General features: G+C 36.1%; 1 protein-coding gene across 2 annotated transcripts in view; it reads left to right on the plus strand.

Annotated features, from left to right (window-relative positions):
- The window catches only part of Crispld1 (cysteine rich secretory protein LCCL domain containing 1), a 39425-nt gene extending 13513 nt beyond the window's left edge, over nt 1-25912 (plus strand). Inside the window, exons 3-15 of one of the 2 annotated variants that reach the window (XM_021161462.1) lie at nt 6043-6161; nt 6463-6595; nt 7410-7525; nt 8335-8435; nt 10358-10498; nt 11125-11185; nt 11294-11360; nt 11595-11725; nt 13707-13750; nt 13837-13909; nt 17097-17172; nt 22931-23061; nt 25080-25708. In XM_021161462.1, coding sequence (XP_021017121.1) covers nt 6043-6161; nt 6463-6595; nt 7410-7525; nt 8335-8435; nt 10358-10498; nt 11125-11185; nt 11294-11360; nt 11595-11725; nt 13707-13750; nt 13837-13909; nt 17097-17172; nt 22931-23061; nt 25080-25131 — 1245 coding nt within the window. In that variant the 3' untranslated portion in view covers nt 25132-25708. Of the gene's footprint in view, nt 1-6042; nt 6162-6462; nt 6596-7409; nt 7526-8334; nt 8436-10357; nt 10499-11124; nt 11186-11293; nt 11361-11594; nt 11726-13706; nt 13751-13836; nt 13910-17096; nt 17173-22930; nt 23062-25079 lie in introns of those variants that run through there. The other variant, XM_029478374.1, reaches the window with a different exon arrangement.
- The last annotated feature ends 1703 nt before the right edge of the window (nt 25913-27615 follow it).

The following is a 27615-nucleotide window of genomic DNA, read 5'->3' on the forward strand; positions in this document are numbered from 1 at the left end:
AGCAAAATAAATAGTACAATATGTAAATAGATACTGTAATTTATTGTGAGAATTTTTTGAATCATGCATTTTTCTAGATTTGACTTTCTAAAATTTGTTGGGATATAAATATGGCTAATGAAATTCATTTCTAAAATTTATTGGGCTTATATATAATATACCTAATGAAGAAATTCATTGACAGAAATTGATTCCATATTCACTGATCAAGATGTAAAGGACCAATAAGGTTTATTGTTATTTTTTGCCTGTTTATTTTGTGTGTATAACATTTGTGATTGTATACACATATGTGTATGTGTTTGTGTATATGTGTGTGTGTGTGTGTGTGTGTGTGACTGTGTGCATGTAAAGGCTGGAGGTCAACACTAAGTGTCTTTATCACTAATTGTCTTATTTTTGAGACAAAAGTAACACTGTCTCTTGAGCTCACAGATTCAACTAGAATGGCTGGCCAAGCTATATCCCCACTCTATACTACTCCCATCTTAATAAAACATCAATATACATAATAAAGGCATTGTTTGTAGTAATGTAATGAAGGCAATGCAGTCTTTGGTTTACCAGAAAGTCTATTAAAAGGTAATAGCACTCACAAAAAGAATTCATATTTGCAGAGTTATATTTTTGCATAACACAGGTGCATTATGCCTACTCTACCACTTGCACCTAACTCACCCAAGTATGTTACTGCCTACTGTTGGGGATGTGGTGAGATGAGAAGCAGAGAACAAGCACACTTGAACAATCATATCTCCTCTGAGGCAAATTATACATTAGGAGTCAGAAATCTCACAAGACACACACAACAGGGTTCTGCTTTTAAAGTTCTCATTTGGGAATTAAGATTCAGAACAATGGCGACAAAGCAAGAAGAAAATATAACAACTAGTAAATTATGTGTTTAAACAGATTGAGAGGGTCATATGGAAAAGAATGTTGGAGTGAACACGCTTTGGAGAATCTCTTGTGTAATTTAGAAGAAGGAAGAACAAACAATCTTGTTGGAAAGAGACTAAAAATTTATCATCCAAGAAAGATGACTGTGCAAATATGGACCTTGTTGCTCTGTGTTCTTACTGGTCTTGGCTCCAGGTGTTGTACATACCATAACTTCCATCCTGTACAACTGAGTCAAAATTTGCAGTTTTGATAAGAAGCCCTTCAAAGTGTTGTAGTAGAAGCTGTAGAGGGCCAGCAAGGAGGAATGTTTGGCTATAAAGGCTTCAACCAAGAGACAAATAGGTACAAATTTTATAGACAAATATAGGGATGGTGTCAGATTAATTTCTGCTCTAGCCACTGAGGACAGGCTCATTAAAGTCTATGATAATGATAATTCCTGGAAAAGCAGACTACTGATACTGTCTTTTGAGTTTGTCTGGATATTAAATTTCCATTTCAGAAATTAAACTTAATCAAAGAAACGGCATTGTTCTAAATGGCTACGTTGCTGCTTCCTGCATGATTGTGGAGGCTTCATTTGAAAGTAGATTTTAAGAGAAGCCCAACTCACATCTCTGTGGTTTCTAGGAAACCTTAATAAACATTCATTGCCTCGGGGTAATGCTGCTTTCTCTGCAGCCTCTTAGACTTCTGACTATTCCCGACCACTACAGAGTTCTTCAGAGCAAGAGGCAGAGTAGCTGTAACCTGAAGTCATCCCCAAATTGGAAGGAATGCATTACAGTCCTTTCCCATAGGTGGGTGTGTGTTATATATGTAGCTCAGAAATAACCATGCTTTCCTTCTGACATACCTCATGTACTGATTTTATGAAGAAATGGTAATTTTAGTGTAGGCTGACTTCAAATTAGTGCTGTGTAAATAGTTCAGAGAAAGAAAAAAAAAAGCCTCTTAAGACATCTTGATTTGATTTACAAACCAAAAATCAAATAGAAATCTGTTAGAGTTCAACCTCCATTTAAATAGTATGGGTATGAGTTATTGGCAGTCTAAAGTCTGAAATATCCTACATACTCAAATACATGTGTTCTAAAAGCTATGTGTACATGTACGATGCTGTCTTTGGGCTTTAGTGATAATTCTTCCAGGACAGTACATTTTTACTACTTTATTCTGGAAAGTTTTAAAATTTTTACATTGTTGTTCTTCAACTAGACACTTAGAAATAATTAAATTTGATAAATTATCTCTTTAAAATTAGTATTAATTAATATTTATTGAATATGGGTTAAAATTAAATTTACTTAAATGATTTTCTGCTGTAGTCTTTATAAATATATTTGCTATAAATTACAAATTATAGATTCTGTTGACTTTCTTCTCTTGTTTTCAGTGTACTAAGCAAAAAAAATAGTTTTTTTTTTTTAGAAACTTTCTTTTTCTGAGATTACAATATAATTAGATTATTTCATCCTTCACTTCCCTATCTCTAAGTGTTCCCGCAATGCCCCTCTTTGCTCCTTTTCAAATTCATACTTCTGTTTTGATTAATTGTTGTTACATTATATCTGCATATCTGTATATACATGTGCATGAATGAATGCATTTTACTCCTTAAGACAACTTTCCGAGTTACCTTGTATTTTCCTGACACATTTTATAAATAAGTAAGGTTAGCCAAACAGGTATGAGCATGCTTTAAATTTTATTTCACTTTCTGTGTAACAGATATAAACACTGTTTTGGAAAACACAAAGTTGTGAGTTTAGAAGCAGTTGTATCTCCTTCTCAAAAGTTCCAGTTTCTATGGAAAACCTCAGAGGCCAAAGTACATAGTCAAGTGCAAAGCAAGAAGAAGCTGGCCTTCAGTAGTCTCCAGGCCTTTTCCGTAGGCTTAGCTGGGTGGTCCCTGGGAGTGGGTGGTGGGGGTGAGGCTTTCATTTATTACTGGACCTAAGCCACCATCACCTGAGGTACTCTCCCCGTTCTCAAGCTTGGGCCAAGAAATCTCACAGCTGCTGATCCCTCTGTGTGGTCTTTCTCCACAGTGTCCTTCCCGCCAATTTTCCCCTGTGGTTGGCTGTATAATGTGTTGGCTCAAGTTAGTCAAGATGTATCTGAAAAGAGAACCAAATAGAAGCTCTGTTTCATAACCTAGCCCCAAAATTCTCAGAGCCTCATTGCAGTTTTAGCAGTAAGTCACTGCAGCTCTGATGTGTAAGATGAGTATTTAAAAATCAACACGATAAACTAGGGAAGGGGATAATATTTGAAATGTAAATAAAGAAAATACTTAATTAAAAAAAGAAAAAGAAAGTTTTCTTTGGGTTGAAAAGACCATTTAAGCAATAATAGATCTCAGACTCAGCAGAACTGATGCCCTCCATTTGACTTTGAAAGGAAATTCAGTACAATGTACATGCATGCTTTATGAAGTGAAAATAAATCAGTATCATTTCCTTAAAAAAATCAACACGATAGTCTCTGGGTATTTTAATTTTTAGCCATATTTGTGATTCTCTTCTTGTTTCTGGATATCTCTTAGAATGAGGTTGGCCTACTAGAAAACTTTTGGTTTAGTGTGGTTTTGCAATGTGACCGAAAGCACTGTGGGAAAAGCTGCAATCATGTGTTTCAAGATAGGCAGCAACCTTTTTTGTTGTTGCTGTCTCTTTAGGATGCTTTACTGTCAGGTGACTATCGGGAAATCTGATTATTTTTCCAATTTTCTGGATGCAAAAGGAATACAACATTTTTCTCATTCTCTGGGATTTCATTCAAATTCATATTTCTTGAGTAAATTTTTGTTGAAGAGATAACAATCACTTTAATGATATTTTGTATAATAAATTAAAATGGGTAATTTAACTTAAACAAATAATGAAATTAATTAATAGCATACATATAGCAGCAAATAAAGTTCTTACCAGAACAATATTTATTGGTAACCTACACTTATGGTGTCTATGGTAATTAGGAATATTTGATATTAATACAAAATAAAATAAAGTTATTAGTTATAATCAACAATTATATACCACTCATTAATTTTTAGCTGAATGTAGAGATGTTTCAGTAATTTGATAAGTAATAAAGGTATACTATAACAAGAATATAGAAACAATGTAAACTTTTACTTATTTATAGTGAAAATATTTTCCATATTTTATATTCACAACTGAAAAGAAGAAATTCTTATTATGAAAAATTGTAGGAATGAGCAAGAAAGAATTCCATACCTATATGTGTTTGTAAATGTATGTGTATGTATATATAATGTGTGTGCATGCTTGTTCATATGGAAATGCACCTGTGTGTATGCGTGCGAGCACATCTGAGTCTGTGTGTATGCATAAGTTTGTGTGTGTGTGTGTGTTTGTGTGTGTGTAGAAAGGCTGAGTCTCTTTCATGAGATCTTTCAGCTTGTGGTTATATTAGGGTTCATTCAGTTTATAAAATCAAGGAGAGAAAACACATTTGCTTGGACCCCACTCTTACCTTTCCTTCCTACTCCACCATCTCAGCCATAAACTATCTGGAAAGTCAATTTCCGTGACTTTGCTTTTCACTTGCTTTCTAACCTCTATGGCCAATTTCTACATCACTGACCTGGAATTGCTTTACTCATCCATTACTACTCAGCTAGTCCATCTACTCTTGAAATCTCTTTGCCCTCACTAGAGTTGAATTTGCCAATAGTTTTTCTTTAGTCTTTATGATGTATTTTTCTTGGCTTAAAAAGAATACTATCTCATTGTTTTTCTTCTCCCAATTTTAATAATCCTAGACTTCCTTTTCATTTCTCTCACTGTTCTATATCATTTTTCTGAAGTTATTTATCTCTGCATAGTTAATCAAAATTTTATATCTTCAGAACATAATTTTTATTTAGAACTGCTTTTGCATGTTCTCATAATCTATTGGCATGCATATCACTATCCTCTTGGTATGCACATGTTCTTATAGTCTATTGGCATGCATATCACTATCCTCTTGGTATGCACATTGCAACATTCTGCAGTTCCACCAAACACACACACAGGCACATGCTTTTTAATTCTCTTATCCCCTTGTGGCAACTGCATTAATCCATCATTTATTCTTTTTGACAGCTTAAATTAAGTCATCCATAATTATTTACATATCTATGTGTTATTTTGTCCTGTTTGCTCTTCTACAGCTCCATCCCTTAAACTGTTCAAATGTTCCAATCTTGGAACTGTTTTCCTGTTCTCTTATCATGTGGAGTCCTGTTCTGAAAATGCCAATGTACTCATTTATATATGGTTTTGCCATTTTAATATTATAACTCATGCACAGCCCATGTTTTGAATTGGTGAAAACTTGAATACTAATTTCATAACTTGTAAATTTTCACTAAGTTATCAACTTGTACATTGATTTTTTAAAATTAGTTTTAAATGAGCCAGTGAATTCTCATTGAATTTTATAAATAAGAATAGTGTATACTTTTTTGTAGTCAGAATCAATATTTATTCATATATGCAACATGTTCTTATTTGTCACTGAATCCATATAATGAGCACAAGAAGGAGTAAAACAACTGCCTCCGGGCAACCCATACTCTTTTGGGAGAAGTAGCTATGCAAATCAACATCTCCATGCTTGGTAATAGTGCCATACAAAGAATGTATCCAAGTTTTGAGAGCATCATAAAGGGTGGAGCTTCCTTTGAACGGGTTGGAGAGGTAACATAGAGACCATGTTAGATAATGCTGGATAGAAAGCCAAAGATAGATTCCTGGCTGACAAATCACCAAAGGATGTTTAAACCATGATCAAATCCTGAAGAAATTACAGGCTCTATAAAGAAACCTTGCTCTAGATACCTATGGGATTTTGTTGGCTACATTAAGGGAGAAGACTCAGGTAAATTAATGTCTTATCACTCTAGCAATTTTTAAAAAATTAGGCACACTAGAAGAGAAACAGATATAGTCAGGGAAGTTAAGTAGAAATCTGGTGGAGAAAAAATTCTAGGTGATAAATGAGGGAAAACCAGGTGAATGTATTCACTTAAGAAAGAAAGAGAAAACAAGAACCCATGATGTGAATTTAAAGCAATGTCCAAGGCAAACATTGTATCTTTTGTTTTATTTCTGTTTACCCTTGTAGACATGGGATGTGGAGCTGGAAAGATCTGCAGAATCCTGGGCTGAAATGTGTTTGTGGGAACATGGCCCCGCGAGCCTGCTGCCCTCCATTGGACAGAATTTGGGGGCACACTGGGGAAGGTAGTAGAAAGCACAGCTTTTTATTTCTGGAAACAAAAATGTCATGAATGAAATGTGCATCACTGGCAGTTTCCTAATGCTTGTGACCTAAGATTAAAAGAGCAGACCGCAAAACAAAGAAAACTCAGCTATCCTACCCAAAGATTCACCCATTTCCTAGCCTGTTTTTGTATCATTTGTATATTTAAGACTTGTAGCTCACACAGAATTAACTTTCTGTCAATCCTTGTCAATCTATGTTGGTTTCATATGTTTTTTCCAAACTCTTCTTGTTACTTGTGATTTTTTTTCCTCCTAACAGATACCGACCCCCAACCTTTCATGTACAAGCATGGTATGATGAAGTGAGAGACTTTAGCTACCCATATGAAAATGAGTGTGACCCTTACTGTCCTTTCAGATGTTCTGGCCCTGTTTGTACACACTACACTCAGGTATGCTTTGTGTGAGCTAGAGTTGGTTCCTCCAAATTCACCTACAGTAACTACCAGAGAACATACAAATATGTGTGTCTTTCTGTTTTACTTAATGTGATTATTTAAGAAAATGTGTAGCATTGTTAATTCCTTAGAATAGGCGTAATGATGTCTATAAGCAATAACACTATCACAGAAGTCCAAACACTTTCCTTAAAAGGTTATTTTAAAGACTTCACATGTAAAATAATTTACTATGGCTCCAATAAATATTGTTAAGGAGCAGTTTGCCATCTTTGAAATAATTTGATACCAAAATTATAATCTATGATTGATTCCCACTATTTGCATATGTGCAGAATTTAGAATATTTATGGGTATATTTTATATTTTACATTCATGTTTAGGATCGCACGTATTCCTAATCTCTAAGTCAAAGAAAGACAGGGTTGAGTAGAAAAAGGTCACTGTTGCCCTGCTTCTAAAATGGGGGAGCTCAGAGCATTGCACATTTACATCTTATATAGACTTCTGTTACTTTAGTTAGTAGTCTTTTTCATAGAAGTGGCCATAGAGTAAGATAGAAATATAACTTTGAATTATTTAGTAGGTTTGTATTTTATAAATGCTGACTTGTACTGCTTATAAGTTTTATTTATAAATTGCATAAAAAGAGCAAACCAAATCACAGACAAGATAGATGTTGGGCACATCTCACTTCAGCATGAATGATCTGTCGGGTCGTCTGTAGTTCATTTACTATCCATTTCCTTGGATGCACTACTGTCTCATTTCATCTTAGCCCTCCTTGAGCCTCTTTTCTCTAACACAGGTGGTGTGGGCTACTAGTAGCAGAATAGGCTGTGCCGTCAACCTGTGCCACAACATGAACATCTGGGGGCAGATATGGCCCAAGGCAGTCTACTTGGTGTGCAATTACTCCCCTAAGTAAGTAGTCAGGGTCTGCGTTTCTAATAGAAAGTTTTCTTAATGTGAAAATAATTTTGAAATCCTGATTTTTTTTAATTTTCAAGGTATATTCATAAAGTGTATTGGTTTAGTTCTGTTATCTCCCACGGCAATGATTATAGTTGCTGAAATGCATAAGTCAATGTATGAAGGCAGCAGACTATTGAAATCGAAAGAAATAAAACACATTTTTCTTGTGTGTATTTTGAGCTTCATTTGCTGTGCCATTTATGTGTCCATATTTATTAGTTTTGATGAGAGGTTTTCAGCTACATATATTTGAGAATGTTTTACACATGTAAAGAAGACATGAAAGATTGTGTTAAAAATTCACACAACTATTCTGAGAGTCAGATTTAATTATTAGGATGTGTGGGATAGGTAAATGTTCTTCTGAATTCAGTTTTTGGTAAATGTTTCATTTAAAAAATTTTTATCCCAGCACTCGGGAGGCAGAGGCAGGCGGATTTCTGAGTTCGAGGCCAGCCTGGTCTACAAAGTGAGCTCCAGGACAGCCAGAGCTGTGAAGAGAAACCCTGTCTCGAAAAGCCAAAAAAACAAAAAAAATTTTTATAACATTTATGTCACATTACTTTAAAATTTTTCATTATAACAAGGCATTTAACTATATGTAAGCCTAGTCCAAATGGAGTCCATACAAAATATATACAAAAATCTTTATCTTAAGATGCCTATGTCATTACTCTAGAAATGTTTATGTAGTGATGTTTGCAACCTCTAAGTAGTGCTGTAAGACCATGTCTTAATGGAGTGGATCATCTTTTTAGGGGAAACTGGTGGGGCCATGCACCTTACAAACATGGAAGGCCTTGTTCTGCTTGCCCACCCAGTTTTGGAGGAGGCTGTAGAGAAAACTTGTGCTACAAAGGTCAGTGTTACATGGCTATTGTTTTCCCTTTGAAACCTTTGTTTGTCAGCTGTGTAGCACTATGCATGTTTTTACATGGTATAGCAAAAGGCTAGGGTTTGTGACATGTCAGTGAGTCCTGGAGCGGAATCCCTAGTGCCAAGAAATAAAAAAGGAGTCTAAACCCACATTCGTTGTCAGATGAACTATGAAGAGGTGATTTTATATACGAATACTTATTTCAACTTATTTTTAAAAGATTCATATAAGAGATCCATTATGACGGTTCGTGTGCCTACAGAACAGTAGCAAGTTTTAAACCACTGCCCCTATCATTTATTCCTATCCCAGAAAGACACTGTATATCTTAAAAGGGATTTTAATGTGTTGTTGGGAGTTGTCTCCTTAACTGTCATGTTTAATGGTTTAGCACTTCAGTTAATTCACTTTTAATGCTTTGAGAGTTTGAGAGTTAGTTTGAGAGTTTGAGAGTATGTTTTTAAGTATCGTACTGACCCATGGATGGTGAGTTAGACATGTCTGTCTGTCTGTCTGTCTGTCTGTCTGTCTCTCTCTCTCTCTCTTTCTCCATCTCATCTCTACCATATACTATCTTTCTTAAGCTGGAATAATATTAGGAGTGTGATATACTGTAGAACTTATAAAATCGGTGTTCTAAAATAGATTTGCAGTCTTAACGTGAAAATATGGGGTTCAGGTGGTAGAATGCTTGCCTAGCATGCAAGAAGCCCTGGACTGAATCACTAGCAGCAGGAATAGTTAGACTCGCCTTCACTCTCAGCACTACTAAGGTGGAAGGAGGAGAATCAGGAATACAAATTCATCCTCAGTTGTATTGCAAGTTCACAGCCAGCCTGAAATACCTGAAATTCTGTCTCAAAAGCATGTAATACAAATGTAATGCCCTGTTAATGGTGCCTGAAAAATATCATTTGTATGACAAGGATTTGGGTAAAGCCATGATCTTACCTGTGGCCATGTTTTACCTTCTACTTTCTACTTTTGATGACAAAATGAAGGTTGATGTAGATCAAGTGTGCTAGAAAGGCTGGAGCCCTGTTCCCTCCCTGCTCAGTGCTCATCGAAAGACATGTGTTGTTTGCATTTGTGTCTGAATACTCCTTGGAGGTGATAAGCAGACCAGAAGTACCCATTCTGCCTCCCTATTGTGTGTCCCTATTTGGTTTCCTTGTCCACTTTTTGCAGCATGCCCTCTTGTGATGGTCTTTGTACAAACCTGCACCTTCTCTTCCCTTCACCAGTAATTGGTGCATCCTTCTTAAAGCCAACACTCCTCTTTATCCACACCTTTCTTCTAAGTTCTGAGTTTAGGAACACAAATGAAAATGCGCACTTTTTTTTTAACAGGACAGCAATAAACTCTTGTTATAGGCCAACCCAGAGTTCAATGCCAAGCTTAAAACTATTCTCTATTTAAAGTGAATATCTTTGCATCTTGAAGTTTGTTTTAAAAGTCAGAAAGTCCACAGGAATTGATGCAGGAATAGATAACAAGGGTATATCTAACCTTTGGGGGATATTTTCATTTGGAGGAGGTGGGAGATGCAAATTTCATAAGCCCTGGTGCTATTAGAGAACAAAGTCAGTTTCATGTGTCTTTATGAAAACCAAACACTGATGCTATACTAGAACTAGATGAGAGATGAGTCCACTGAACATTAGCTAGGCCCAAAACCAACACAAGTATACTCTCACACACACACACACACACACAGATTGAAGGCTGATATGTATATGTCACTTCAGTGTGGTACATACAACCATGACCTTGTACCACAACCTGTGCTGAAAAGAGTACTGAATTTGTAGTTTTTAATTAACAGGTGTAGAAAATCATTTGTTCAATAGTTTGTGCTCATGTAAGTAAGATCCACATTTTTAAAATCTTTTCCCTCTGGCAGAAGGGTCAGACAGGTATTATACCCCCCGAGAAGAAGAAACAAATGAAATTGAACGGCAACAGTCTCAGGTCCATGACACCCATGTTCGAACAAGATCAGATGACAGTGACAGAAATGACGTCATCAGCACTCAGCAGATGTGTAAGAGCTTAATCACATATCAGATGCTTAGACTTTGCATGGATGATAATTGTCCTAGTTTTATTTGCACGTTTTCAAAATATCAAAAAACATCTTTTAGCTGGGTAGCACAGATATCTTTTAATGCTAGCACTGTGGAGGCAGAGGCAGGTAGAACTTGAGTTTGAGGCCAGCCTGGTCTACAGAGTGAGATCCAGGACAGCCAAGACTACAAAGAAAAACTCTTATCTCAAAAAAAAGAAAGAAAAAAAGAAAAAATAGAAAAAAAGAAAGAAGAAAGAAAGAAAGAAAGAGAAAGGGAAAGAAAGAAAGAAGGAGGAAGAAAGAAAGAAAGAGAGAGAAAGAGAGAAAGAAAGAATGAAAGAAAGAAAGAAAGAAAGAAAGAAAGAAAAAAAGAAAGAAAGGAAGGAAGGAAGGAAGGAAGGAAGGAAAGAAAGAAAGAAAAAAGAAAGAAAGAAAGAAAGAAAGAAAGAAAGAAAGAAAGAAAGAAAGAAAGAAAGAAAGAAAGAAAGAAAGAAAGAAAGAAAGACCGTGGATTTTTTTGGGGGGTTTAATAGTATGCAAAACCCATTTTCGAAGCATTGGAATTATTAAAACTCTCTGTGTTTTGTTTGTTTTTCTTTTAGCTCAGATTGTTTCTTGTGAAGTAAGATTGAGAGACCAGTGTAAAGGGACCACCTGCAACAGGTGGGTGTCATTGTCAGTCCAACGTCAACTGACAAGATGAAAGAAGTGTGTGCATTCTGTGTCAGTGATCAGAGAAACTAAAGTTTCTTTCCCACAACTGTCACTTAGGTATGAGTGCCCTGCTGGCTGCTTGGACAGTAAAGCTAAAGTAATTGGGAGTGTACATTATGAAATGGTAAGTGAAAATGAAAATCATTTCAGGATGCAACCTTGAAAATGTTGTATTTATTTTGAAATGTATGAAGATACAGTATCTATTTTGAATGTGGAAATTGCAACTTTTATCAAAATTATTATATGATATTTTTTTCCTCAGAAATGTTTGTTTAGGTTAAAGTCGTATAGTATTTTGCTTCTTCATATAGAGCTTGAATTATTTAATATCTTCTGTCTCTTCCTTCCCTGAAAGCAATCCAGTATCTGCCGAGCTGCCATCCACTATGGGATAATAGACAATGAAGGTGGGTGGGTAGATGTCACTCGACAAGGGAGAAAGCATTACTTCATCAAATCCAACAGAAATGGCATTCAAACAATTGGGTAAGAGCCCAAATGATTTTTACTCTCAGATGAAATGAAATTGTAAGGAGCTAACTTATCTTTGACCCAATCATAGAAGAATTTATGGAAAAGAAATTGCTAATTTTTCGAAGTTCATTTTAGTTTATTATTTACATACATAAAATGATGGGGATCTTTGTGCTTAGAGGCATAATAAAATTCTTATTTTTCAAGAGATTCAATAAGTATATGTAAATTTTTAGTTAGTCTCTGGGCTAAAGAGATGATTCAGTAGTTAAAAGCACTGACTACTCTTTCAGGGGACCAGAATTTGCTCCCAGCACCCACACTGAAGGGCACAACTGCCTGTAATTCCACTTGGAAGGGACCCAAATCCCTTTTATGCAATTGGCAGGCCGCAATCAACACATGATGAACATAAATACATGCAGGCAAAACTCTTACACATATAAAATAAAAAGTTTTTAAAATTACAGCTAACTTTTAAAGTTAAAGAGTAACTTTTTCAGCTATGACAGAAAATATCCTAACGAAGGTTAATTTGTTGCATGTTATTTATGCAATGCAATGATGTCTTTTCCATGCAATGGTAATTTGACTAATAGGATAAATATGATTACTAAGTAAAAGAAGATTTTGAAGAGTTTTCTAAGCATGCAATGTACTCTTGTCTTTTATTTTTTTGTTTATTTATTTAAGTTTAATTTAAGCACAGGGACATCGTTGATTCACTTTCTGAGTGTTTCTCAAATTTAGTACGATGTGTCTCATCCTAAAAGGGAACATTGTCATGTGTGCTTCAACGTAGAACAGTGCACTCTTTTGAAATGTCTTTGAGTAGTGTAATTTTCATTCTATGTAAAAGACAATATTGAACTTCACAGAAGAAACTTCCATTAGGGATTGCAGCATATACTCTTTTCTTGTAAGTATACAATCGCAGGAACTTTCACAGACTAAATTGGAATTCATCGCCGGGTATAGTAGTGCAGCTCCTTAATCCCAGCATTTGGAAGGCAGAAGTAAGCTCATCTCTGTGAGTTCAAGGCCAGCCAGTGAGTGTCAGGACAGTCAGAGTTCATGGTGAGATCCTGTCTTGATAAAACAACAAAACATGGAATTTATAATTATAACAAATAATCTTTAGAATGTTCCTTACAAATCGGCATCCTGACATTCTGTGTGTACAATTGTGTGTTTTTACCCATTGGCAATGTCTCTGCTTAGCACAATTTGTTAGTTTATTTCACTTAGCACAGTGTGTAAGTCACCATTAATAAATTATAGTCATTAATAAAGCAGATACAAGTAATGATGCGCTTCTATCTTAAATTGCACTTTTGATTGTTATAGAAATGCTAATGAAATATGAAACATGATACTTTTTTAGCTTTTGCATTTTGTGAAAAGAAAGAACTTAGTTTGTAGGGTCACATAAATGAGAAATATTAAACACTGAATATGAAACTGGTTGAAATATAATATTAAGGTTTCATATCTTTAATACTAAGCAACCAATTTAATGGGTGGATCATGTTTAAATATCACTTAGAAATTAACCGTAGTTCAAAATAAAAGATGATTTTCTTAAAATTTTAGTATATATAAACCAGTTGAATATTTTAATATATCTTGGTATATTTAATCTTATGTTCACTCTTCTACTGGATGATTCATACAATAAGAAGAGGTTCATTCATTTACCATAGACCTATTATTCATCAAAAGTGAACAACTGAATAAATAACCACTACCCCTTTATAAGACAGTTATCATTTTGCAATTTTTTTCTATATTGATTTTTAAAGTCTTAAACTGGTTCTGTGGAGAAAGGACATGAGTGTATAGATTTATTGTAAATAAATGATGTGTGCTTACATTATTTCTCTAAACATTTTTAAAAACATATTTAACGAATTAAAGCCCTAAGAAGTACCAAGATTTACATTGTTGTTAATGCCCAAAATAATTGACATTTCCTTTTTTTTTTCTCTCTCAGAAAATATCATTCTGCTAATTCCTTCACAGTCTCCAAAGTAACAGGTTTATACTATTTTATTACTTGTGTTCTTACCTTGTATGGGTTGTTTTGCAAAGGAATTCACTTATTTTTTGCTTTAATTCTTCAGTTCAAGCTGTGACCTGTGAAACTACAGTGGAACAGCTCTGTCCATTTCATAAACCTGCTTCTCATTGCCCCAGGTAATCCTTTTCACAGTTTCTTTTCCTTGTAATAAGTATAGCAATTTGCATATGTGCACATGTATCTGCATAGCCACTTAATGTGTACCACTTGGCCTGGGATATCTGATTTTATAAAATTCTGGTTCTAAGGTTTAGAATTGTTTATGATCTAGACTTGCTTCCTAGATATCACACACTACATGTACCCCAGGACCCCTATTCTACCTTCTTTAAGTATTGGCCATTCCATGGTATAAGAATTTATGCATGTGATCACATGTTCATATGTGGCACACAGGGTTTGTACTAGTTCACTTAAACTATTATAATAAACGTCTCACTGGGTGTTATAAACATCAGGTATTTATTTCTCATGTAGCTGAAGGTTGGAAGTCTAAGATCAAGGTGTCACTGACTTGGTCACTGATGTGATTCTCTTTCTAGCTTGTACATGTTCTTACTTGATGTGAAGAGTTCTTTCCATCTGCCCTTTTCGCAGGGGTACTAATCCAATTGGATAAGGGTTCTTCTCTTTTGACCTCCCACAAAGGCCCTGCCTATCTCCAGAGTAATGTGGGCTAGGATGCATGTGGGACTGTCAATAATATTCATTCTACAACAAGTTCTTCCAACAGAAATCAATGTGATTCACATTTAACATTGTTATGTGATTTGTAAATTAGAGGAATCTAATTTCAGCTAGTAACCAAAATTAATGCCAGTAAGATTGGAAAAGGATTTTTTCTTTTCTCTCTGTAGGAAGGGTCTCACTTTCAGATGTCGTGTGAACAACTGATCATAAATATAGACATAGATATCCTGTATTCTTAAAGGAATTACCTCAAAAACAATGTGAAGACCCACAATTTACTGTATTTTCATGTCTTCAGGGATTCCATATCTAAAGTAAACTTTTAAGTAAATATTAAATGCATAATAAATAATTCTTCAATATTGCTATATATGACTCACTGTGAATAACTAGAACTTTAAATACCTATTGAAAGCCTAAATGAGTGATTAGCAATTCTATTCACAGCATATAAGCAAATGGGAGTCAAGGACTGGCTATTAGATTGCCCCTTCTCAGGAAAATATGGAATAATAATAAAAACAGCATAAACAAGCACCCCACCCCATCTTTCTTTATCTGAACTGTTCAAATAGGAAGAGAATCAAGTTGCAGCTGTTGATGCAAACAGGATTAAGGCATGGCATGAGCCTAGGGAAAGGTGGGGGGGGGGGGTTGATAGCCATAGGAGGAAGATGGATTCCTAGCAGTTTTTACATTTACTGAGATCATTTCTAGTCAGTGGGGACATATTTCAGTTTTCAGAACCTCCAGGTATATTCCTTATAAGAATCCACTCTGTAAAAATTATTTATTATTTACCTTTAAATGGTTCTGACTTATATATTTGACAAAGTATACATAGTTTAGTGTGTTATATGGTATTACACAAATTTTAGAAGTAACAAATAAAGCTATTTCCTGAAGAGGATATATCTAAATTGGTAAGAGTAAATTCAGTTTAAGTATTATTACTGTTATTACTGATATTATTAGAAAACTCATGGATGTTATCACGTTCAAGGTATTTTTATATAGTTATAATGTTGAGTCCATATACTATGTAAAATAATGTTTTCACAGTTTTAAGTGCCTATTTGTGTGGGTAGAGGGGCAAGAATATACACAGAGAGACATACAGAGACACATAGACACACAGAGAGAATATCAATTAAGAAATAATATTGTTTTTTTAAATATGAATTAATAGTTTCTGGTTTTCTAAAAATGTATTTAATTATTTTGAACTAAATGTTTCAATTTAAAAACAAACTTTTGGTAGCTTTTTAAAATTTAGGGTAGCCAATCAGATATTAAAATGGCAGTAGGCTCTTATGAGAAAGAACTTCCCATGGGGAGAAGAGAAATGTAAAGGCCCTAAGGCATGAGCCCAGAGCATATTTTGTATGTTGTCAGAATAACTACCCTTGATCAGAGCATGGAATTGAGGTAGAAGAACCATATATAAATTTAACAAATGCAGAAAATATTGTAAGGATCTGTTCATTTATTTTCAATGAGGGAGAAAACTTTGGGATAATTAGAAGGCATAAATGGCATGCTACAACTTCATTTAGCTTAAATATATGTAAATTGATCGAGGAGAATCAAGTCAAGCAAGATCACAAGGAAGTCTGCTGCTCTAAGTCACACAGTGGCTGATCTGGTTTAAGCTCATTGGTTTAAGCTGGGCATGGTTGCATTAAATGTGAGTGATAAGAATTACTGTCCAGTTGCATGTAAGGTACTAGATTAAAAACAAACAAACAAACAAAAAACTAGGTAAAATAAATTCTTTGTCTGAGATTGCTACAATAATGGATTTACATTGTGTTGTGATAGGAAAGACATAAAAGAGCAGGACTTAACAGGAGATAAGTTTTGTTTTGTGCCAGATAAGTTTGAGATATTTGTTAGATGTAAGAGGAAGTGCTGAGAAAGCAGCATGCATTCAGAGTGCAAACAGATACATTCCAGCCTGAGGCATGAACTGGAAATTAACTGTTTGTAGATGAAACTAAGACATTGATCCTGAACAAGACACCTAAGTTGTGAACACAGAGAAGAAACACGCTATGAAACATACAGTGAGTGACAAGCAGGCACACTGACTGGTCAAGCCACACCCTTAGCAATTCTACCAACCCTGAGTTTCAAACTCAGTTCCACTGGACTTTGTTTATGCTCTTTTTCTGCTTTAAATTCCCAAGTCAGAGGCTTCTGAGTAAACATATACAAATAAAAAACCCAAACAACAACAAAACCGGGACTTAAGTGAAAGGAGGCACTATGTCAAGTGCTGACTCATGCCAATGATCTCTTGTAGGAAAGATGAAGGTAAGCATGCCCTACAATGCTGACTTCATTTCTATATAGGTTTCATTTATAAGAAACACGGAACATGGGGCTGATGGCTCAGCAATTAAGAGCACTGACTGCTCTTCCAAAGGTCCTGAGTTCAAATCTCAGCAACCACATGGTGGCTCACAACCATCCATAAGGAGATCTGACGCCCTCTTCTGCTGTGTCTGAAGACAAATACAGTGTACTTACATATAATAAATAAATAAATCTAAAAAAAAAAAGAAAATAAACACTGAACATGTCAGCTTACTTTATGTGTTTGTTTTCTAGAGTGTACTGTCCTCGAAACTGTATGCAGTCAAATCCACATTATGCTCGTGTAATCGGGACCAGAATTTATTCTGATGTAAGTATGCTGATTTATGCAGCTCCCAATATCTGCAAGAATCTAAATACATGTACTCATTTAGATGTGCATATGTGTCCTACACAGAGTCACGGGATTGTTTCTAAACTGCTTATACATATTTTCAGAATACCTAATTATAAATAAATATTTACATAAAACATGCTTGTATAATTACTTATTTTCATTATTTTACTTCATGTCTTGCCTATATATATGAGACCCTTAAGGAGACGGTCTGGAGGCATTTTTATTTTTTTTAAGATATTTATTTACATTTCAAATGTTATCCCCTTTCCTAGTTTCCCCTCCGAAACCCCCCTAGACATTTCCCCCTCCCCCCGCTCACCAACCCACCCACTCCTGCTTCCTGGCCCTTGCTGTCCCCTATGCTGGGGCATATTACCTTCACAGGACCAAGGGCCTCTCCTCCCATTGATGACTAACTAGGCCATCCTCTGTGACATATGCAGCTAGAGCCAAGAGTCCCACCATGTGTTTTCTTTGGTTGGTGGTTTAGTCGCAAGGAGCTATGGTAACTGATTATTTCATATTGTTGTTCCTCCTATAGGGCTGCAAACCCGATTCAGTTCCTTGGCTACGTTTTCTAGCTCCTTCATTGAGGACCCTGTGCTCCATCCAATGAATGGCTGTGAGCACCCATTTCTGTATTTGTCAGGCATTGGCAGAGCCTCCCAGGAGACAGCAATATCAGGTTCTTGTTAGCAAGCTGTTGTTGGCATACAAAATAGTGTCTGGTTTTAGTGGCTGTCTATGGGATGGATCCCCAGGTGGGGCACTTTCTGGATGGTCTTTCCTTCAGTCTCTGCTTCACACTTTGTCTCTGTAACTCCTTCCATGGGTATTTTGTTCCCCCTTCTAAAAAGGAACGAAATATCCACACTTTGGTCTTCCTTCTTGAGTTTCATGTGTTTTGTGAATTGTATCTTGGGTATTCTGAGCTTCTGAGCTAATATGCACTTATCAGTGAGTGCATATCATGTGTGTTCTTTTGTGATTAGGTTACCTCACTCAGGATGATATACTCCAGATCCATCCATTATTCTAAGAATTTCATAAATTTATTGTTTTTAATAGCTGCATAACTCCATTATGTAAATGTGCCACATTTTTCTGATTCCATTTCTCTGTTGAGGCACATCTGGATTCTTTCCTTTTCCGGTAATTATAAATAAGGCTGATATGAACATAGTGGAGCATGTGTCTTTATTACATGTTGGAGCATCTTCTGGGTATATGCCTAGGAGAGGTATTGCTGGATCCTTCAGAAGTGCTATGTCCAATTTTCTGAGGAACCACCAAACTGATTTCCAGAGTGGTTGTACCAGTTTGCAATCCCACCAGCAATGGAGGAGTGTTCCTCTTCCTCTACATCCTCACCAGCATCTGTTGTTACTTGAGTTCTTGAACTTAGCCATTCTGACTGGTATGATGTGGAATCGGAGCACTGTTTTGATTTGCATTTCCCTGGTGATTAAGGATGTTGAAGTCAGCCATTCGGTATTCCTCTGAGAATTCTTTGTTTAGCTCTGTATCCCATTTTTAATAGGATTATTTGATTTTCTAGAGTCTAACTTCTTGAGTTCTTTATATATATTGGATATTAGCTCTCTATTGGATTTAGGTTTGGTAAAGATTTTTCCAATCTATGGGTGGCCTTTTTGTCTTATTGACAGAATCCTTTGCCTTACAGAAGTTTTGAAATTTTATGAGGTCCCATTTTTTAATTCTCGATCTTACAGTACAAGCCATTGATGTTCTGTTCGGGATTTTTCCCCTGTGCCCATATGTTCGAGGTTCTTTCCCACTTTCTCCTCTATAAGTTTCAGTGTCTCTGGTTTTATGTGGAGGTCCTTGATCCACTTAGAACTGAGCTTTGTACAAGGAAATAAGAATGGATCAATTCTTATTCTTCTACATGTTAACCGCTAGTTGAGCCAGCACCATTTGTTGAAAATGCTGTCTTTTTTTTTCCACTGGATGGTTTTAGCTCCTTTGTCAAAGATCAAGTGGCCATAGGTGTGTGGATTCATTTCTGGGTCTGCAAGAAGATATCTGCAAGAAACTAAATATACATGCTTATTTAGATGTAGATATATGTTCTACACAGTGCCATGGGATTGTTTCTGAACTGCTATACATATTTTCAGAATACCTAATTATAAATTAATATTTACATAAAATATGCTTGTATAATTATTTATTTTCACTATTTTACTACATGTCTTGCCAGTATATCGTACCCTTAACTAGAGGGCCTGGAGGCATTCTTAGGTAGGAAAATCCAGTTTCTTTCTCCCCAATCTTTCTTTGGTTCTTCTGTGTCTGAATGTGAACTAGATAGTTGTTATTTTGTCATATATATGTGAATATATTTAGTTATATGTTCACTGCCAAGGAGATATTTGAAAAATGATAAAGAGTTACAAATAGGTTACTTGTTAGTGTACATATAAAAGGGAACTAACTGCCAGCACATTGTAATGTGGGACTTTAGGTTGATTGGAACAGGACATCTAGTAACAATGGCTTCAGAATGAATACACTCATTGCAGGTGCCTTTTGTAGTCCTGACTACTAGAGGATTTTAGGAAGATCGGTTCTAGTGAGAATTGTTGGTGAGTATAGATGCAGCATGCCCCAGAGACAGCTTTGCAGGGCTCTGTACACATAAAAACTGCAACTAACAGGAGGGAGGGAAGCAGAGCAAGGGAGAGGAAGAAGGAATATGATTGGCCAATAGGGACAGAGAGTCTGTGTTTTCATGATGATGAGTTCAGATTCCATGCTGTGGATACTTGGAAGGCATTGCAGATTTAAAAGAGTTACAGAAACGAATGGTGATGCATGAAGTCAGTGAAATAGTCTAGATGTTTGGTTGCAGGAGGAAGCCTGAATTATATACTCCCTCTTACTTTTCTTATCAATCAGGTAAGTCCAAATCCTTCCCAGTCCAGCTGCCCCTTTGACATTCTTCCTAAGCCTCTGGCCCCAGGATTGGTTGACGAATTCACCCATCCAATCAGTTTGGTTCAGATTCTTACACCTGAAGTACATCTTTTTGAAAAATTATCTATCATTATTGTGTTCTTTATTTCTCAGTGCCACCATGTGCTTTGTGAAGTACATAGGAAGCTAAGATGCCAGCCTTCTTTCAACTCTTTTCTCTCTTTGGCCTGTGTTACCAGGCAATGTGATCTTTGTGATTATTAATTGTGAAGTTCTTTGGAGGCAGCATCTGGGCAATTCAGTTGCTGTTTTTGTCTGCCAAGCAATGTAAAGTCAGGACATAGAACACAAAAAGGAGTCATTCCTTAAAGGTTTTCCCTAAGTTCCATAACTTCTCGTTTTAGACATGTCTGATGAAGTCTTTTAAAAATCTCTTCCCCACTATTCTGTCTGTAAGGGATCTCTTGCTATTTAAAGTGAGATGATTTTAAGGTCTTATCTAAAGCCTATAGACAATATGAGCTGTTAGTGAACTGGAAGATTCTTATCACACAGTAACTGCATAGCTCTAGCTAAGCTTCCCAATCTTCTTCGGTCCCACAAGATGTGTAGTCTCTCCAGTTAAGGTTGGTATGGAAAGTTAGGGAGGAATCAAGCAGCTTCCCTCCTGTTGCTTTCTCTTCCTCCCCTGAGTGTTGCCCTCTTTCTGTCTATAGAACTCAAAGTATGTTATGATCCTGCTACTATTGACCTCTTTTTTGTAGCTTTCTACAGATCATATTAGTCCTGACTTCATTCAAAATTTTGCTACATTCACAAATGAAATGTGTCATTTCAATAGTATATTCTCCTAATGTATGGGTAGGAAGGAACTTGACTTCTGAACTTAGGGAGAATGATTGTTGACTGCATGCTTGAGAGCAAAAGAGCACTCTAAAATACCTACATGGTTAATGCTCATCACATGAAAGCATTTCTGGTGCCTTGAGGGGAGAACGCTGATTACACTATTTTAATAAAACAAGAGGAATACTGAAATGTGCAAAAATTACTTTTTTTAAATTAGGTATTTTCTTCATTTACATGAATGCTATCCCCAAAGTCCCCCATATTCCCCCCATTCCCCTCCCCCAACCACTCTCACTTCTTGGTCCTAGGGTTCCCCTGCACTGAGGCATATAAAGTTTGCAAGACCGATGGGCCTCTCTTTCCAATGAAGGCCTACTAGGCCATCTTCTGCTACATATGCAGCTAGAGACATGAGCTCCAGGGGTACTGGTTAGTTCATATTATTGTTCCACCTATAGGGATGCAGACCCCTTTAGCTCCTTGGGTACTTTCTCTAGCTCCTCCTTTGGGGGCCCTGTGTTCCATCCAATAGCTGACTGTAAGCATCCACTTCTGTATTTGCCAAAGTGTGGGCACTTTGCCCCTTCTTAGAATTGGGAACAAAACACCCATGGAAGGAGTTACAGAGACAAAGCTTGGAGCTGAGACAAAAGGATAGACTATCTAGAGACTGCCACACCCAGGGATCCATCCCATAACCAGCCTCCAAATGCTGACACCATTGCATACAGCAGCAAGATTTTGCTGAAAGGACCTTGTCTCTTGTGAGGCTATTCCGATGCCTGGCAAACACAGAACTGGATGCTCAAAAATTACTATTAATGTCATCTATTATGAGCGTTCAGTGACCCATGCAATCTGGACTTTAACCTGCTGTGTGAGATGCCTCCTCCTCAGAGGAAGGACGTGCAGTCTTTGATAGACTGCATTTTGTAAAAGTGCAAAAACAGAAGAAGGATCAGACATCCTGGCCTTCAGGCTCTTGGATCTAATAAATTCTGACTGATGCCTAGGGGTCAGCACACTGTGATAAAGCAAGGTCAGGCCAGACATGCATATTTGTGTGAACTTTAAAACCCTTGTGAAACCATCCCCATTGTGAACTGAGAAAACAACCCAACAGATACCTATCTGGGGAAAGACTATTGGGAGGTAAAATAGATTGTGGGTTACTGAAACAAGCCAGGTCTTTCCTGTCTAGCTTTGCCTTAATAACTAGCTATTGATTTATTTCCATAGAACATTTTGATGATAGCCAATTTTTGGATCGAGGGAAGATGTACATGGTCCAAAAGAAAGGATTTGACTTTGGAATACAGTAGTTTTAAACATTGACAATTTGGGTCACAAACATAAAACAAAGCTTCTCCTCTATAGAATTCCTCTCTAGCTTGGATTTTGTAGCTGAGTATGTGAGTATGGCATAGTAAAATGGCTGTGTATAGATTATTTTAATCAGGAGAAAAAAAATCTCCATTTCATGTGTGCCTGCATTCTGGCAAATGGATCTTAGATATGGGTTGTATTACTTATAAGTAAAATCAGAAGGAAGCGAGGGTCATTTCCTCTATATTGTGACTGGTTCATCGCACATATCACAATATATACCAGCAAAGGCTGAGAATTATGAATGGTGCTTGAAGAATTAAAAAGAATTAATTTCCTCTGTATTCCCTTGGTGTTAAAGTTTTGCTGGGACAGAACAAGTATTTCCAATGTTGGTGATGGTAAGTTTTCGCTATGCCAGCTACGTTTAGCCTCTACATTCAAACTTGCTGAGAACTGGTTTGATGCGTTACTTCCCAAATACCCCTTTATGTGTGGAATATTATGCAACAGCTGCTCACTGGCTACACTATAGAGCAGAGTCTGTCATGGAATATTGTAAGTCTGGCATGGAATTTCTTTCTAATGGTGGCTATTGTCTTCACTTGCTCAGCTGTCTAGTATCTGCAGAGCAGCGGTGCATGCTGGGGTGGTTCGAAATCATGGTGGATATGTGGATGTCATGCCTGTGGATAAAAGAAAGATGTACACTGCTTCTTTTCAGAATGGAATATTCTCAGAAAGGTAAAGTCTAACAAAACATACATTATTTTACATTTTAGTGGGTTCTCTTACTTGTTGCTACTCTACAGTTCTACTTAGAATGCTAAGTGACTGAACTATGTGTTTCCTTCGAGTGAGCCCTTGCATAGCTTCTGTTCCTTCTGGGATGAGAGGAGCTCTAGTACCAGATGTGGTTATCTCCTGTGGGCTTCTGAAAAAAAAAACCCAACATGAAAATTGGATTACCCAGATAACCACTCTTTTGTTAATTGATCTTATAAAAAGGAAATTTCCTTCATCCTCTTTGAGACTTTTTAGAAGAGATTTTATATTTCTTTCTAGGTGTGCAAGACACTGAGTATTTCTCTAATCCAGTTATCTGACAAAGTATTTGACCAACACAACGAGTCTTATTTTCCCTCAAAATAATTTGTTTTCTTCTTCTTCTTTTTTTATCTGAAGGCATATGCTTATTTTCCCTAGAAATAACTTCTTTTTTTGATTTGAGGGTATATGCTTATTGTGATGTAAATGAACTCTTTCAGGCTATCTTATGTTGTTCATCTTAGTAGTGAAACATATTTTTATGACGTGGGAAATTTTATCTACTCAGTTTATAAACTATTAAAAAATAAAAATAAATTTTTAATGAATTTTTAAAATCATCGATATGCCATTTATTTATGCATCTAAGTTTTAGATGATTCCAGAAACACATTTCAAAATTAGAGGATAAAGGGATTGGGCTTCTAGTAGTTTCTAAAACCACAAAGACTATCCCATGGAGCATATAGAGAGTCCAGATTGCCAGTCCCAATCAAGAGTCACACGTTGAGTGTTGAGTGTCTCTTTTTTCACTTCTGCATCTTGGCTCATGACCTGGAAATGACTTTAAATTTGTCTTCTATGTACATGTATACCTGGTGTGTCATATCATTGTGTCATGTACATGTATGCCTGGTGTGTCATATCATTGTGTCATGTACATGTATGCCTGGTGTGTCATGTCATTGTGTCATGTACATGTATGCCTGGTATGTCATATCATTGTGTCATGTACATGTATGCCTGGTGTGTCATATCATTGTGTCATGCCTGCTTATTTCGGTCAGTATCCTCACTTTCTGTATCTAAAATCCTTTCCCTACTTATTGTATAAGAATGAATATAGACAGGAATTTTATTTTGTCCTTAGGAATATTCAATTACAAAACAAAATTTTGTATAAAATACAAATAAAGCATGTCTTTAGAATAAAAATACATAGTTTTGCATTACTTTCACTGTTTGCTTAAAAATAAAAACAACCCCCAGATGGCATTGGATAGAGAGACACAGACACAGACAGACAGACACACACACACACACACACATACACACACACTGAGACACACACACACACACACACACACAGAGAGAGAGAGAGAGAGAGAGAGAGAGAGAGAGAGAGAGAGAGAGAGAGAGAGAATTCTAGTTCTTTCCAAATTTGATCATTAAATTCCACTGTCATTTTTCTCAAAACTATCAAGGCTATGTATGTATGAGTTATGGTGATACAGTTTGTATTTGTATTGTATTAAAGTTAGGAAGTGATTATGTCAGTACTCTACAGTGTTAATTAAGTATCAGCCAGGTTCTAAGTTGTAAATAACTACTAATGGGATAAACCAATTGCAAAGTGTAGTCTCAGTATCCTTGCAATAGGGGTGAAAGAGCAGCTGCCTAACTCCACTGTATTAGAACTTAGGGGGAAATTCATGATAACATGCCCCAGATGCTGTGAAACTGTGGAGTGTCTACTGTCCTTCTTCGTGAGCTTCTCCATTTACTTTAGTAATGTTCAGTCCAGCAGGCAACCACTGCCTAGACGATTATGTCATCCTTACCAGAGCTTCCCCAGAACAGTAAATGATGGTAGTCTGAGACAGTTGGTCCATCTGACTTCATGGAGCTCTTTGATTCAATGTCCTCACAGAGCAAGATTTATTGGGGGGATTATATGTACAGATGACCTTGATGTCCCTTTTGTGTTCTTGCAGTTTACAGAACCCTACAGGAGGAAAGGCATTCCGTGTATTCGCTGTTGTTTGACCGGGAACACTTGGAAGGGTAACAGAAAGCCTGCTCCAAATGCCACATTTCTGATGTCTGTATACAACTGTAACATTGCTGTACAGAAGAGAAAACGTATTGCCAGCCCACCACCAGACTACAAATGCGGGCCACTCTTGATAGACAAAGTCTATAAAATAAAATGTTAGCTTTGGGGAAAGTAATGAACATTAATGGTTTTAGAAATCCTGTGTTAAATATTGCTATATTTTCTTAGCAGTTATTTCTACAGTTAATTACATAGTCATGATGTTCTACATTTCTTATATGGTGCTTTGTATATGCCACTGATGAAGTATATCTAAAGTGACTGTGAATGGCCCTTAGAGAATTATCTGTGCATTGAAAAGCAATCAGCCTGAAAACTAAATGAAACTTTTAAGTCACTTTTTTTTTCAAACCAGTCCAGTATTCAGTTCTGACCTATTTTAAATCTCTATCTGCCTTACCCTTAGGACTGGGCAGTTTTTCTCTTGTGTTAAGTTTCATTGTGCAGAATATTAAGTCCTGATGTGGCACTTGTTATTTTGTATTAAAATAGTCTTTTAATTTCCAAGTGAGAATATTTGGTTCCTTGGGAGGGGCCACACTGGCATGTGGGGAAAGCCCAAGCAGTGTGATGGAATCATGTAGTAACTAGAGGGTGAGATGGCAGACAGAGCTTGCTGACAGAGTTGTTATTTGAACTGAGTTCACTTTTTTCATTTGTATCCTGGCAGGTACTTCTGTAGGCCAGGAAGTATAATTAAAAGAGAGAGAGAGAGAGAGAGAGAGAGAGAGAGAGAGAGAGAGAGAGAGAGAGAGTCTAACGAGGATGAACTAACTGGTGCATTATATTATTATTACCACTGGTTTTCATAATGGCAAATAGCTTTATGTATAAACCTTTCATTAGTGTGATCCTATGGTAGTGATGCATTTGTTTCTGTGAAAATATATGTGCTTTGATATTTAAATTCTGTAAAATGTTAGGGTTTTTTTTTATTCCTGATGGTGAATTTTCTCATAAGAATATTAAAAGTAATAAGTTTCAAAAAGATTATTTTTACTTTTACATACATGGTTTGACTTGGAATCATTCTAAAATAACCAGAGTTGATTTTATTTATCTAAATTGACTTACTGACATCAATATAAATAAGTGGTTCCTAGTAGAAATGCACAGATTCTATCTAATCCTGCAGAGATTTGTTTTTTTGGAAAATAGTCATTTATTTAGAAGCATTATAACAAGAGAAATGTTGAATAAGAGAAGTGCTATGAATTTAATAAAAAAGAAATGAAGTATCAGACAACAAGGTAATGATTATAATTATGAAAGAGCTGAGTAGAAAATAACTACTTCAAATATTTTTATATGAGTAGGGATTTAGAAGTCAATACAATGGAGATAATTTGAATGCAGGGATCAGGGAAAGGAACTGGGTAATACAAAAGAAAAATGAAAAGCAGAGACTCAGAAGTAATTTCAGAAAAGTAGTTTAAGAATAAGGCAAAATTGCTTGGTCATTTGTTGAGGATTAGCAGACATTTAAATTGCTCAAAAGGAATCAAGAGTTATGAAGCATAGTTTTCTAGAATTATTTTTTCCCAAAATACACATTACCAATGTTTTCCATACTGGGTATTTTCACTGTATAGAGAAGTAGATTTCATAAGGACATTTTGTACAAGTGTTTACTTGTAACTTTCCTGCGTGTGTGTGTGTGGTTGCATGTGTCTTTCATCCTATTTGTGTTCTGGTAACTATTCTCCCTGGAGAATTGCCATCACTTTTGCCAGGCTAAGGTTCTGTAGACTGTCTCTAGTTCAATTTATAGAGACTGAGACATTTTTGAGGGGGACGAGATGTAAGGGAGGGGATTGAGAGTGGTTGGTATATACAGCGTATGTGTGAAAATAAAAGTGTAGTATGATGTGGTAAAAGACAATATTGGGCATGCAATATACCATAAGTATATCTTAGTTTTTGTTATACTCGCTTTTATTTTCATTTTCCATGAAAAAACTGTTCACCTCTCATATTATACTGCTTCTGTTGGTGAACATATTAAAAACTGATCATTTTCAAAAGATGACTTTCTCTATCCCTTATTCATCATCTTTAGTTCACCTAAGTTCATTCTTTGAAGGATACCTCACCAAATATGAAATCTTGCAGAAATTTCCCTACAGTTCTTTTGATATGAATTAAACACTCTCTACTATAAAACCCTTTAATTTGTCTATATTATTATAAATTGTCCTCATATTATGTACAGTTTTTAAAAAGCTAATGTTTTTTTTCTTGGCTGCCCAAGTGTCATCTGTGGGGTCAGTTCTATCAAAGCAGTGATACTATTCTTGTAAGGCTCAGGACACACTGTGCAAGAGGAAGTAGGAAGTATTGAGCTGGAAGATGGAGTACAGAGATAGGAAACGGTTTTCCAGACTTCTCCAACCAATGCAATTGTCAGCTCATGA

The sequence above is a fragment of the Mus caroli genome, chromosome 1 (assembly GCF_900094665.2).
Source record: "Mus caroli chromosome 1, CAROLI_EIJ_v1.1, whole genome shotgun sequence".
In the NCBI taxonomy this organism is placed as follows: Eukaryota; Metazoa; Chordata; class Mammalia; order Rodentia; family Muridae; genus Mus; species Mus caroli.